Raw genomic sequence first — 15,549 nt, 5'->3', positions numbered from 1 at the left:
AAACCATGCAGGACCAAAACACTATTCAAAATAACAGCTTAGGCTGCATTTATCATTATTAAAATCAACTTCTTAAAATGAAATAGCCCTTCTTTATATACTCAAATATCACCATCCTACACATTGCAATTCCTGTCAAACGGAATTCCATTTGACAAAGGGACCCTTCAGTGGACCAACAGTAAGGCTTCTATATGGACTCATGAGCTCAGGCATTCCTCACACCTGTTTGGGTGTTCTGGAGAGTTCTGAAAAGATAGTCAGAGGAAACCCATGCACTTGCACTGTTCTGAGTTATAAGTCCAACAATAAAGTGATAACAAAAATACCATATACTTTGCCTTGTGTACTACCAATACACTGCAAAACACTATTTTGTACATAAGCACCAAAAAATGTAGTTTCTTTCACCGCTCAAGCATTTTAAACTTATAAATTCCTAAATGTAATGTGGATAAACCTAAACAAAATATTCCCATGTATGTTTTAGTAGACATGCTTTAATTTGTCATTTGGAACTGTACTTACATTATTTCTGTATCTTGGTATTAACATATCATATTATGTGTACAATTAAGCTTTAAAGCATTGTTTGTGAAACATATAACTGTAATTAAAGATTCAAACACTCTTCTGTCCTTTTGTTATTCTATAGTAACTGTTGCATAATGTTAAAAATAACATTTTTAATATTGTTCAACAAAAATAGACCTAATAATTAAGTAGTTTGAAAATGGCAGGTGAGAAAATGTATTTGTCACTGCATTTGTTATGAGTTCCATTAAAATAGTGGTTCCCAAAGTGGGGGGCTTTGCAGGGGGCGCAGTAAGGCAAGTGAGCTATGCTTGTTTGAAGACTGCTAGCAAAAGATGGACAAGTTTGTGAGAGCTATACATGCAGCACATGATGAGTTTTCTCAAGCCACAACTTCCAAAGTGAAAAGAAGAAATTACGATGAGGCATATCTCAAAGCAAGCTCATAGCAGTAACTGAAGAGATGAGGGGATTAAATGTGTCATTTTTGTAGAACATATGTGCAGGTTTTAGGTTTTGTTTCTCTCAAGAAGCTGTTTTATAATTTATTTATTTATTTATTGTGCAGGAAACAATTTGGAGCAAATATGTTTAACAATGACTGTTAAGCACAATAATTTTATTTTATTTTATTTCTATAAGTAGTTGCATTTTTGTATAAATGTATAATTAAATTCCAGTGGATCTTGGAAGTAAAAGATGTGTACATGTATCAATATACTCTGCATTAAAAAGCTCTGCAAAACCATGTTTCTGATGGTAATGTTTTAGTGAATGTAGAGTAATTTTTACTTAGTTTCAAACCTTTTTTAAAAAAAGACAATGTCATTTTAATACTATGCCAGTTACCATAAAATAACAAAACTGTGAAAGAATACATGGATTTTGAATTACAATTATACGTCATATGCTTTAAAACATTTTAAAACATTTTTATACACCTATTAGATCTTCTAAGGGCACCGATATATATATATATATATATATATATATATATTTATTTTTTTGGTAGCAGCTGAAACCTTTTGCTCATTCATGACATCACTGTGGTGTCATTCTGTAGTTTCACAGTAAGTTCCTAACCACTGAAATCAGAAGGTCTAGATGACGAATCAAACCCACGTTTACTATATGTGTTTTTTCTCTGTGATAAAGCATGAAGTGAACACCACACTGCAGGCGGAGCACAGATTTCAGTATATTTGACATTTGAAAAGAAAACAGGTCAGAACAGGACAAAGCGCTACTGACTCACATCAACAGACAAGTGATTGTTAGCCTTCTACAGGACTTGTAAAGCTTTGAGGTTTACTTCTCTTTAAATGTACAAACTGTGAGTACCTGATGAACTTTCTCGGATGATAGTGGGTCTTTTCTTCGGTTGGATCTTTCGGAATTTCCCTTTGAAATCTCCAGGTGTGTACATGTCCATGGAGAGGCTGGCCATCTGGACCAGAACAAAGCTGTCCAGGCTCTGGGTATCCCAGGAGTCCAGCTTGCTTGGCACCTCGTCGCCAACGTTACCAACATCTTCCTTAGACATATCCGATACCAGGCTGAGTGTGAGCAGTCACATTCAGTGACTCAACAGCATTGACACAGCTTGGGACTTGATGAAGAGACTCTGTCCTTTGAGTTTTCCTTGGGTTCTGTTTGGATAATCCTCAAAGAATGTGTACTTCTGTTCTGATATGTAACAGTTTCTCTCTTCTCTTGTCTTTACTCACTCCCTTTTCCTTAGTGATATGCCGTGATAAGGAGTGAAGCAGCCCGGGCGAGCCTGACTCAGCCCGGGAGGTTTGTCAGACAAATAAACATGTTGTGAAGTCAGTGCTGCTGCTGGTCTAGGCTGTTTAGCCTGTTACAGTACTGCCAATGACTGGGGCAGGTTTAGAATTACTAAAGCTAGACCCGCCTCTTTTCACAGGCACAAAGGAGGGGCAGGAGGACAGGCTGAAGACAGACAGGGTGAAAGTGGATTTGTTGAGGTTTCATTTTATAATAAAAAAAAAAGCAAAGAACATCCTTATGCTGCACTGAATATCTCAGCTTTTGCTGATTATTGAATGGTTGTCATCACAACTACTTTCAAACACAAATTTCTTACACTTTTTCCAAGTTGTCACCAGCAAAACCATACATAATCCTTTGTACTTGCCCTTTCTCTAATTCTCCAGAAACTGTCTTCATTGAGAAAGGTCTTCATTGAGAAGACAATTTGAGCTTACCTTTTAATGACATTAAGCTAACAAACAACCTATTTATTCCCTCTCTCTCAGACGTTGCTGAATGTTGAGTAGTAACCTTTTTGAAAGCAGGCACAGTAAGAGGCACCTTATTCTCTGTATCTCCTGGGCCCTGGCAGAAGCCTAGCTGAAAAGACTGAGAGAAAGAAAAGGAGCAATGGGAGAAAAAACATAGTGAGAGAGAAGCTGACCACTCCCTCAGGAGGACACAAAACATTTCTTTCTCTTCGAAATTCTGTCTAACAAACAAGACATTCTGATCCTGATCCGAAACCCACTGACTTCTCACCCTGAGGCCCTGCAACGGTATCTGATAAGATCCTTTCAGAAAAATTGTTCTGGTAAAATGGAATTGTATTCATTTTGAAATATCTGCATAATTCAAGTATTAAAATGTAAATAAAACCATTCCAGATTATCTACTGTAACGTTCACCATGTTAAAATAACTTTTTACTACACTTAAAAAGTACACTTAGTCTTTAGAGTCTGATTTATATAGCACTGGTGACAGAAGAAGAAATGTATTTGTCTTCGTTGCATATATGTCATATATGAAAATATTCCATAAAATGGCTATGAATGTACTGTCTGAAATATTATTTTACACTATTTTTGAGATAAAGTAAGATAATGTAAAAAAAATAATTTTTTAAAATAACATTCAAAGTGCAGAGGAAACCCTAACCCTAAACCCATAACCCTAGCAACACCCCATATCCCCACCCATGTTCAAAGATATTAATTAGGCTTATCAATAAAAATAAACAATTGTAAAATTCCACCTTTATTATATTTAAAATTCAAGAAATTGCAGAATTTTTCTATCCCACACTAGCACCAACACTAGTAGTTTAAAGTCATTTACCTGAGCAGCATATGTGTTTAAATTTAATATTAGAATATTTTTACAGGTAATCAAATTTATAATGGAAAAACAAAATATCTCCTCCTTTATGGAAAAAAGTGTTTAGCTAAAACCATTCATTCCTATGTCACACTAACATTAACCTTACTTCCTTTAAAACATTGTTGCACAATTAATTATAATAAATGATGCCATTGGGTGTTGATTATTATCCCCATAATGTAGATAAGTCCTGCAATGTAAATGTGTGAAGATATTTTGGTACACACATCATGATCTATAGTGAATCTAGACCACACACACACACACAGCGTGCGCACACACACTCAAAAACACACACACACACACACACACACAAAAACATTACATGGGCACACCCGATCATTAGTGCTAACTGGTAAACAACCATGAGAGTGGGATTCTTTCCCACCATTACCACCTTCGTCTATAAACACCCACCCACCCACAATCATACACCCACAATCACACACCCACCCACCCACAATCACACACCCACCCACAATCACACCCACACAAATTCTGTAAGCACATTCTCTGCTCACACTTTGTTTAAACAACAGGAATAGAAACATATACACTGTCACCCAGGCAAACAGCTTAATTGATTAGCCTGCTGCTCACGTACACCAGCAGCAATGACGCCTTAAACAAGCTTTATGCGCATTATACTACCCAAACAACCAGTGACACCCATACTAACATTCCTAAGCTGACCACTGGCTTGGGCAGACAAAATAGTGTGTGACACAAGTACTAGCAGCAAAGTTCATCCTAAAACAAGTTTTACTTATTTGGGAAATGTGGAAAGGGCCCCTGTTATACATGATTTTTTTTAATGGCTTAGGTTTAATTCATGATCTGCTTGACAACACTCTTTATCAGACAAAACAAAACACAAAATAGCTGTTGTTTTAGGTTAGTGTGCCTTTAACATTCTCTGTGTATCCATTATTTGCCCAGAAAAAAGTATTATCTATTAAGAAAATCACTCCTATCCTACTTAACTGTTTTTGTATTTTGGTATATAGGTTGCTTGCCTATTTTAGTTTGTGAGAAGAGCCATCCCAAAGTCATTGACCTAAATTAGCTGTGTGCTCATGTGCAGTGTGAGTGGAACAAGCCTAATCCATATGTCTATGCGTTCTGCAAATCTTAAATGACATATTCTCCGGTCACAGTACTCTTTCAATTCATTGGTCTGGGCCATGTTAAAATGAAGAAAGTATAAGGCTGCTCTCTAGTGGCCAACAGAGAGAACAAAAACTGCATTGAATCCTTCTTATTATTTCCATGGTTTAAATATCTCAGTTAAGCAAATAATACATTAAACACATCTGTATTGTGTTATGACATTTGAATTAAACAAAGTTCAATTCATTAAAATAATATAATATAATTTATAGATATTCATATTAATCCTCATTTTGAAAAAAATAATGTCCATAAGCGCTAAGCAGTAGGACAGTGCCAAGTAATTAGGAAGAAAAGCCCACTGACTGTGAGCGTGTGGGTGGACATGTTGATGCTAGCTGGCAAGTCATACAGGCTACCGCCAGACAGCAGCACAAACAAAGCTCCCCAACCCAAGGAGAGAGAAAGAAAGAGTGAACAGGGGTTAGGAGAGAGACAGACAGACAGAAGGGGGGAGAAAGAGAGAGGGACTGCTGTGCAGTGTTGCTATGACTGACCCCCCCCCCCTCATTTTCATTCTGGATCAGCACAAATGCATAGCTCTTCATGCTTGGTTAATAATTCACATAAATTCATAGTTTCATACATTAATGTTCATTCTCCTGCTGCTTTAAAAACAAACTGCCACCCTGAGGCTTTTAGATGGGAAAAGATAGTGGCACAGAAAGAGTGCATCAAAAAGCTGTGTACTCCAATAGATATATCAAGGGAGTCTGACAGATCTCGACTAGATGCGCTGTTAATGGGTTAGCCAATAAAAGCTTGCCATCACATCTCTATAGACAGAGATAAAGAGTGATCCCGTACAGGTCACAGCCATTCAATTCTAAAAGTGAACTGCTCTAAGTGAAAAAATACACCCTCGCCAACATACATCCATGCACGCACACTACCAAGTTATGCAACTTCCCTGGGGGTTAGAGCAAAGCCTAGTGTATCAGAGCTCAGTGTGGCTGAAGTGTCTAATCATGAGCCATGCACAGGCTTTCAGGTTGTTAAGTATTGGACTGTGGAGTTGTGATGACAATGATAATGTATCATTGTGCTTTTATGAGTAGTGTGACTGTGGCTGTGTCCCAATTTTAAATACAAATATTATGCAATATGTACTAACCTTAAAAGTGTGAGTTTAGCAGGCTAGTTGCAGCTGTATTTTTTTAGAGGCTGAAATTCAAATCTCCCTCCACACTTCATAGTGCACAGTGTAGGTCATAAAATAATGGTTTCTGCACTAAAAAGTGCATTGGATGTTTGATAATAAAAACATATATATTCGATTTAAGCTTCAGGTCACTTTGTCCAACATGTAGTGCACTGTCTGTGTGTAGTGTTAGTTTTATAATCTGTAAAGTCTACAGTGAAAGAAATTATACGAAGCAGAGTCAAAATTTTCCAGACGTGAGAAGCTCCTCCCTTTCCAATTCCCACTGGACTGTGGGACAACAGGGTCCATCATCACCACTTAAACATCAAATGGTTCTCAGCATGCATTGTGGATTTTTCAGGATTCTCAGCTTTGGCACTTGTAATTATACTAGTTAGATTTAGAATTAAGTGTGCAATTGGAATGCAGCGTGTGATTTATACTGTTATGATTTTCTATAAATTAAAATAATACTCTTAAATTTCATGTTCAATAAAAAAAAAGATTCTTCTTTCACTCCTAACCATTTCATTACAACTGACTACCACCCAGGCCAAGACTGTTGACATTTCATAAGAACAGACTTGCACCATGACTGCCAATCACAGTGAAAATAAATGAGGTCTCCTTGTTAAAACAGGAAACAACACTGCCACTACTATCTTCTCAAGTCAATTGTGACAAATGCTGCTGACAGTTAATTACTGCTCTGACAGTGCTGTAACCCATGCACTCACCTTACCACAAAAGCCAGTTAAAACCTAAATGAGGACTGCTATGTTCTGGCATTGTCCCATTATCCAAAAACAAAGCAGTCTAACAACAACTTAGTAAAACCACCTCCAGTAAGATATGTGACACAGATATATTTATTTATTTATTTTTTTTGCTCTTGGGTGTAAACATTTATGGCTGCATTTCTTCGTCATAGATAGAGAAAGACATGCAAACAGTGGGTGACAGAGAAAGAAAGTGACAGCGCAACTGTGAGAATGGGGGAGTCATACATTGAGGTGACAGACCGAGAGAGGGAGACTTTCAGAAACATTCACTGAATGCTCAGAGTTATCCTCGCCCACAGAAGCCTGCTGTAGCGTGAACACACAGAACAATAGAGTATCTGGGTCGCCAACAGCTGGATAGAGTAATTGTGGGATATGGATCAAGAGGGTGGAGGACTTTTGGTGAAAGGCAACCTCTAGATGACTGAAAACAATGACTAACCGTGGTTTGGATGATTTATATTTCTGAAAATGTGACCCACAGTACTCCATTATTCGGTCTAAAGAACATCAGCCCTCACATCCCTCATGTTCCACAATAATATCATGACTATGAGTACAGAAAGGGTTCAAGTCTCACTCCAGGTGACTGTCTGTGAGGAGTTGTGAGGTGTGTTCTCCTCATGTCTGTGTGGGTTTCCTCCGGGTGCTACGGTTTCCTCCCACAATCAAAAAACACACGTTGGTAGGTGGATTGGCTGCTTAAAAGTATCCATAAGTGTGAGTGTGTGATTGAATGTGTGAGTGTGTGTCGCCCTGTGAAGGACTGGCGCCCCCTCTGGGGTGTGTTTCTGCCTTGCCACCGATGATTTCGGTGCCCACTGCCACCCTGAACTGGATAAGCAGTTACAAACAATGAATGAATGAATGAATGTGGCTTGATTTTGTTATTGGATTTTCTTAGAAAAGATGCCGGATTATGCAAGGAAATAAGAAATGAAACGTCCATGTTTCGTCCAAATAAATGTCAACACACAGTCGAGAAAAACAGTTGAAGCAATATCTGGACGTAAACTGACAGGCATTACTGTAGGTGTTTATACAGCAAAAAAATATATATATATTACATAACCAAAGACATGTGTATCACAATACACAGACACAGGACCACCACATGTCCATTAAAGATTTGTGTGGTGGAGCATTCTCAGCACAGCAGACACTGACATGGTGGTGCCATGTTAGTGTGAGTTGTGCTTGTTTTTAAAGACTGTGCCCAATAACTGTCCACTCTTTTAGATACACTTACCTTTTTGGTCCACCTTGTAGATGTAAAATCAGACAAAGTAGCTCATCTGTTACAGCACTGTTTGTGTTAGTCGTATTTTACATCAGTGGTCACTAGATGCTGTTTGCTAGATATTTTTGTGTGGTGTACCAAGTCCAGCAGTGAAAATGACGTTTATAAAATTACACAGCTGTATCTGATCCACTTGTATCAGCACAACACAAAATAATACACCACCACATCAGTGCCACTGCAGCACTGGGAAAGATCCACAGGTAAAATAAAAGCATGTTTATCAGCTTTATAATACCTGTTATTTGGTGGTACTGTGTGGGGCCTAAACATTGAAAAACAGGGTGAAAAGGGGATCTGATAAAATGCACAACATGTGGAAACAAGGAGGTCATTTTAGCGATATGAATGATCGGTGAAAACCATGCAGGAGAAAAAGTAGTCCCACATTTCTCTGCTTCGATAGTGCTACATTTTTTTCAAACAGAGTTTGGTAAATAAAAATGGATATTCAACGCTGCTTGAAATGAAGACCTACATATGTTTCCATATTTGAGGACTGGTTAATTTTTATTCCTGCCATGAAAATACAGAGTATTCATAATTTTATATGAGGTTATTTTCTCAGAAAAACAGACCAGACGTATGGATATTTGAGTATCGTTCCGCCGCTATCTGCTCAATAGTACAATGTTGACAACAGCGTCGTCGTATATTTACAGCGATATTTCTTGATGCTTCGCCATGGTTTTGCCTAAAATACGCTTTCTATGATATTTCTACGCAAGCATGGATAAGAAATTGGCTGCGGCACACAGCTGACTCAGGGATACAAAAAATACGAAGCATTGTTCGCCTTTAACGGTCCGGTTTTGTAACGGTTCCAATGTTAGCCTCATGTAGCCTTCCGAGGGTCGCCCACACAGCTACAGACAGGACCACCGCGGTACAAAAGAGGATTTTAGGCGCTCAAATCCTTCCCTGAAATAAACCATACCTTCTGTGTTCCTGTTCGCTTCTTTAAATCCTCATTTCTTCATTCGACGCCGAATTCGGTTTATTAGTGTGTATTCTCCGGGTCTTGCGCCTTCGTCCGTTTGTTCTCTTCCATCGACTGTCAGTAAGCGGCAGAGACTGAGGAGCAGGAGGCCCCGCCCTTGGCAACCAATCTGAGCGAAGACTTGTGCGAAGGAGAGCTTAGATTGGGCAAACAGCACGTCTATCATGTTATTTCTTCTGGCCCCGCCTTTAGGGATGCTGCTGGATGCTGAACGCAGGTGCACAGATTCATGACCACAGACTGACTCTCTCTCTCTCTCTCTGTTTGTGTATATAATTATAACTGTATACAAAGCACTGTTTTTACTTAGTCTGATTATATTTAACAGTCTATATTCATAACATTATTTTACAATTTATAACTTGTATATAAAACAGAATATGTACATATGACTCCATATAAAATCCCAAAACCACACTAAAAAACACTAACAATATACTATATCCACAACACAGAGAAGGAAGATGAGATAAAATTTATTAGGTGTACACATTTATTAGGTTTGAAACCCGTTGTTTTAAAAAAAGTTGTATTAAAAGTGACAACTTTATTTTAAAAAATGGCAATGCTACAATTACAATCGATAACATTAAAATCACCATATTTAAATAGTCTAAACCAAAACTCACAAGTACATTTGGATAAAGTATTATTCCAAATAACAAAACAAATCCATGCACATGCTTTTGCAGCATGCAATTTTTCCTTGATGGAACTCATGAATTCAGTGATGAATAAATCCTTCTTGCTTGCCATATCCAAACCACTTAATTTTTAGGCTATGTTTTGTTGAAAAATATGATTGTTATTTTAAATACTATACAACAGTTACCATGAACTGACAAGTAGAGTGTTTGAATTTTGAAATACAACTACATTCAACATAGTGTCGCAGTCACACAGCTCCAGGGTCCTGGAGGTTGTGGGTTCGATTCCTGCTCCGGGTGACTGTCTGTGAGGAGTTGTGTTCTCCCCATGTGTGGGTTTCCTCCGGGGGCTCCAGTTTCCTCCCACAGTCCAAAAACACACATTGGTAGGTGGATTGGTGACTCAAAAGTGTCCGTAGGTGTGAATGTGTGTGTGTGTCTGTGTTGCCCTGTGAAGGACTGGCGCCCCCTCCAGGGTGTATACCCACCTTGCGCCCAATGATTCCAGGCTCTGGACCCACCTCGACCCTGAATTGGATAAGCGGTTACAGATAATGAATGAATGAACTATGTTCAACAAATGCTTTTTTATATTTACATTCAAAATACTCTACCTAACTTTTTTTTATAGTAAATTCCACTCATATATTATGAGGATGATGTAAATTGGGTTTTGAGAGTATGTTTTCTCTCCTTATAGTGAAAAGTGATATAGTGTAGTGGGTTCCATGCGAGTGGCAGAGACTAGTTTGTGAGTTAAAGTGGAAGTTATTCTTTTGTTGGGTAGAAAAAAATGGCATGGGCTAATCGTCCAAAAACATATATTTTTTTTGTAATATAAATATAATTAGATAATTCATATTGTAACATGTTCAGAGTTTATTGTTAGTTGTTGCATTATTTATTTATTTATTTATTTTTTTGCAAAGTTCACCCACTCTCCCCTAATCACAAAATGATAACAAACCAGGAGCATGGCTTGAACTCTGGAATTGAAATTGATGCTAAAATATCATCACTGAATTAGAGAACACGCTTGGGGAGAAGGCTTTGTAAGTTAACAGATGCCTACATTTGCTAGCCACTCTCTGAGTAAAGGGTGAAAAATACCCAGAAAGAGTAAATTGAACTTACAATCTCCTGATGATGTGGTCAATATAATTACACAAGTCAGTAGCCCATATTTAATATTTTTTAACATTAAATCATTCACCTGTTCATTCCATTCACATGGTTTGTCTTGTATATATTGTTTTTGTGTATTAGCACACACAAAACATAATTAACTAGCACCCGTTCTAATGGCATCTAGGACATTATTTCATTCATAGTCTGTAACTGATAATCCAGTTCAGTGTCGCAGTGTATCCAGAGTCTACCCGGAATCATTTGGCACAAGGCAGGAACACACCCTGGAGGTGGCGCCAGTCCTTCGCAGGGTGACACACACTCACATCTACGGACACTTTTGAGTCAGCAATCCACCTACCAACGTCTGTTTTTGGACTGTGGGAGGAAACAGGAGCAAACCCATGTGGACACGATGAAAACACACCAAACTCCTCACAGACACCCAGAGCCAGACTTGAACCCACAACCTCCAGGTCCCTGAAGCTGTGTGACTGTGACACTACCTGCTGTGCCACCATGCCGCAGCTAGGACATGAAGGACATAAATTATTTTTGAAACGGGTTTGAATTTTCAAAATGGCCTCATCATGCATTGTCACATCAACAATGAGCAAAATAAAAAGAAATGAAAAAACACTTTTCTTCTTTCCACAATTGTCAGATAATATTGGATAATTCAAATTCCTGTTCATAGAAGAGGTGTTCATGTGTCAGTGTAGAGTGAATGTTGAAGGACATGTACTAAATATTTCATAACTAATAATTGACTTTTGTGAGGAAAAAAAAAACAAAAAAATAAAACTAAATGTTACAGTAGTGCTCTGTGGTAGTGAATAACTAATACCTTTTATATGACCAGACAGAGCAAGCAGAGAGTCACCAATAAGTCATCATTTATTTATTGCCCCATAGGGCTACTGCTCTCACTGAGTTTAGAATGATTCACTCATTAACTCATACACTATTTACTACATCATGTTTTGCTTTATCGTGTACTGGATGGAGAATGGCCATGGCCAAATTATTTATTGTTGAGACAGCATGACTGACAGAGTATGTAGAGCATTATTTTAGTAACAGTGAGTGATTCTGAACCGCTTTCTGACATTTACTCAGCGGTTTATTCTGATTTTGGTCATAATTTTACATAATAATGCTATATTTCACTGTTTAAAATGTTTTATTGCATTTTTACAATAAGCAATAAATAAAATAAATTGTGCTATAAAAAATACGTAAATATTTATGCTCTATTTTCACAACAGTGCATAAATATTTATATTATAATAATGAAATAATTTTCTTCAATCATGTCTTTTAGTTAAGGGTCATGGTGGGCCCAAAGCCAACTTAGAACCATTAGGCACAAGGCAGGAATATACCCTGGACATGAGGCCAGTCCATTACAATGCATCTAGATTATATTTTATTATTAATTCAGGCATTCATTCAGTGTCTGTAACCGTTTATCCAGTTCAGCATTGTGGTGGGTCCAGAGCCTACCCAAAATCAGTGGACACACCAAGACACCCTGGAGAGGGTGCCGGACACACACTCACACGTCGCCAATCCACATATCAATGTGTGGTTTTGGACCATGGGAGGGACCTGGAGGAAAGGCATGCAGACACAGGGAGAACACATCAAACTCCTCACAGAGCCACCGGGAGCAGGGGATCGAACCCACAGCCCCAGGACCCTGGAGATGTGTGACTGTGACACTACCTGTTACACCACCATGCTGCCCATATTATATTTTATTATATTATATTATCATTCATACTCTTTCTTTAACCCGATGGGTCCATAGCCTATGCAGAATCTTTGGATGCAAGGCAGAAGCATACATCGGCCTTAAATCTGTACAGGGTGCCAGTCCGTCACAGGGTTTCTCTCACACTCCCAGTCACATGCACACACACACACTGTGGATAATTTCAAACACTCACCGTCACACATACAGACACTTTTAAATAGTCAATCCACCTACCAACGTGTGTTTTTAGACAATGGGCGGAAACCAACACAGATACAGAGAGAACACACCAAGGTTGAAGGGTTTGAATCCACAACGTCAGGATCCTGGAGCTGTGCAGCAGTGATACTGTTTTGTTGATTTTGTATTATTTTATAATGTTATAAAACAATAAGTCATTCGTGGGAACTGCTATTTTTTTTCACAGTTATCAAGTGTTGTTAGGCAGAATGCTTTTACTAATTTTAAACTTTTTTCCATATAACTCCATATAATATTAAATCGACTATTCTATACAGCAGGAATGGAATCACCGCCCACTAGAAATACCTGTGAATTTTCAAAAAGCTATCCTTTACTCCTTCAATGCTTCTGTTTCTTTATGCGTCACATGGCATATGTCTTTCTTAAAATGCACAGTACCACAGCACAACTTCCCTTTCTAAATTTGAAGCACCACTCACTCAATTACATACAACCCTGTGGTTAAGGATTTATATTTATGGACTGCTCCACAAGGGGGTGCTAATGTGGTTATTATAAGGTTATTAGCCTAAACACCAATCATTAAGGGTTAATATTTTAATAAATTCCCACTTATAAATCAATAAAACATTTGAAGAGAAGATATTATTGCTGTTGTGCAAAATCCTTTTTATTTTTAAACATTTTATATAACTTCAAAAACTCCAGTTACCATTTGCGTTAAAATTTTAATAAGAAATGCTCCAAAATAATTTTTAAAAATCTTGTTACATTAGGTTCCATTAAAAACTGAGAACAAATTAAATGTTCAGAGAGAGCAATATGTTTCAACTGTAATCATCTTTCCTTAAACCTCACTAAAATGAATCAAAATGCATCTACATTGCATACTGTATATATACACATTTATATTGGATGTTACTAATGTTGTTAGCCTGCAATAAATTATATTGTATGAAAAATGTACCATATCCCCCTGAACTTACTGTTGTGCACTATGGGATCCAATATTTCACAATAACAGCACTCATGCTGGAATATTTTGCTAAAAAGTTCATCATCCAAGCATCTGTGGCAAACTGGAGAATTTCATGTTGATAACATACTGCTAACTACAGTTGAGTAGAATCAGTATACAGTATGGAATAGTAGACAACTTCGGAGTCCACTGACTAATCCTTGATTAAACCTAAGAAACTATGCCATCTAGTGGCCAGAGCGCATCTAGTGCAATAAAACTGCAACTTTTAAGAAGCCACAACATTTAAAACCATGAACTATAAAGTGTACACCAGTACAAAGCTGGTGACAGGGCAGTTGTAAATCAGATGATATTACACAGATTTTGTACATCTAAAATAAATCCATGGAAAAACTCAGCATCTGTGAATGTGATGAGTATTCAGCAGCTGAAGCCTGTGTTTACATTTAATATTATATATACATTTTAAATATAATACCAGCTGGGTCAAGATTTTCCAATATATCTTGAAGCTTAAAGGAAGTCTGAGGCATTACGAATACATACAAGACATTTGAATTAATATACATTCATAACCAGTCATGAAATAATCTGTTCATTCTATATGGAAGATATCTAAAAAAAATTCTAATGAAGCTCATAAATAATGTGAGTTAAAAAATATTTACAGAGCATGTAAACTTTGCTGTGGTGAGTAAAAAAAAAACATTGAGTATGTATAGTGTTCGAAGGTTTGAAGTAACATGATGAGCAGCACACAGTGTAGAAACTTTCCTCCTCTTTAACTGTTTCTTTACCTTCTGCTTCAGGATCTGGACCCATAGCATGTAGCCCATGGTGACAGATGCATCTGATTTGACCCCACTGTCTGAGAAGTGTTTCAAAATGTTTGCAGGAACTTCTCCTTAGTCGTACAAACTCTCCACAAACTTGATGGTCTTTATTGTTGGCTGCTCATGTGGGAAAGCTCCATTTCTAGAAACCTGCAGATATGTATGAGAAGGACATATGAAAGGGTCAGAGGATTGAAGTGTGTTGCACACTTCTTCCAGGGGCCACGCTATCATGAAAAATGTGGAGAAGGCTATTTCACTGGCCAAGAAACATGGCCCATACTTCTCTTGTGTTCCACCACACAACTGCCTCCTCCCCTGGGCTGATGAGGAATAATGACAAGACCTCTTTAACTCCTGTCCCTATCACCTGTACCTGGAATCCGAGTTTGGGCCTGAGAGCCGTGGAATGTAGACCTTGGAGTGGTACAAGGTGTGTTTGGAAGCCTCCATGTAGATGGTGGTGCTGGTCAAGCTCTTGCGGTCTTTCATAAAGGATGAGCTACGCTGCCAGCGGCACAGCAGTACCTCCACCTGCTCCCTGAAGAAGCTGGTGGTCAGGGTGTACAGGATAGGGTTGAGGGCACTGTTGATGGGCAGGACCAATATCACCACCCAGGAGTTTATGGTCCCTGCATGACATGAAAAGACACAGTAGCATTTAATCACATTGTTTAGTTACATTTGTATTGTGATTTATAAAAATGCTCTTCAGGGATGTGGGAAGGTGTTTTAGGGAAGGGGTGCTGAAATTGATATAACATCCATGTTTTGGGCTAGCAACATATTTTTCATTCATCCATTCATTATCTGTAACCCTTATCCAGTTCAGGGTCGCGGTGGGTCTAGAGCCTACCTGGAATCATTAGGCGCAAGGTGGGAACACACCCTAGAGGGGGCGCCTACGGACA

General features: G+C 38.1%; 2 protein-coding genes across 7 annotated transcripts in view; both read right to left on the bottom strand.

Annotated features, from left to right (window-relative positions):
- The window catches only part of fryb (furry homolog b (Drosophila)), a 74,631-nt gene extending 65,473 nt beyond the window's left edge, over nucleotides 1-9,158 (bottom strand). For 5 of the 6 annotated variants that reach the window (XM_066650254.1, XM_066650256.1, XM_066650257.1 and 2 more), the window contains exon 1: nucleotides 1,876-2,387. In XM_066650254.1, coding sequence (XP_066506351.1) covers nucleotides 1,876-2,077 — 202 coding nt within the window. In that variant the 5' untranslated portion in view covers nucleotides 2,078-2,387. Of the gene's footprint in view, nucleotides 1-1,875; nucleotides 2,388-9,022 lie in introns of those variants that run through there. The other variant, XM_066650261.1, reaches the window with a different exon arrangement.
- Nucleotides 9,159-13,606: 4,448 nt separating this feature from the next.
- Nucleotides 13,607-15,549, bottom strand: part of rxfp2a (relaxin family peptide receptor 2a) — a 114,222-nt gene continuing 112,279 nt past the window's right edge. The window contains exons 18-19 of the mRNA XM_066650913.1: nucleotides 15,015-15,270; nucleotides 13,607-14,788 (exon numbers count right to left, since the gene is read on the bottom strand). Of these exons, the coding sequence (XP_066507010.1) occupies nucleotides 14,746-14,788; nucleotides 15,015-15,270 (299 nt within the window). The 3' untranslated portion in view covers nucleotides 13,607-14,745. The remainder of the gene's footprint in view (nucleotides 14,789-15,014; nucleotides 15,271-15,549) is intronic.

Source organism: Hoplias malabaricus, chromosome 18 (assembly GCF_029633855.1).
Source record: "Hoplias malabaricus isolate fHopMal1 chromosome 18, fHopMal1.hap1, whole genome shotgun sequence".
Lineage (NCBI taxonomy): Eukaryota > Metazoa > Chordata > Actinopteri > Characiformes > Erythrinidae > Hoplias > Hoplias malabaricus.
Note: the sequence above shows the minus strand (reverse complement) of the source record. Positions and strands in the feature narration are given on the sequence as shown.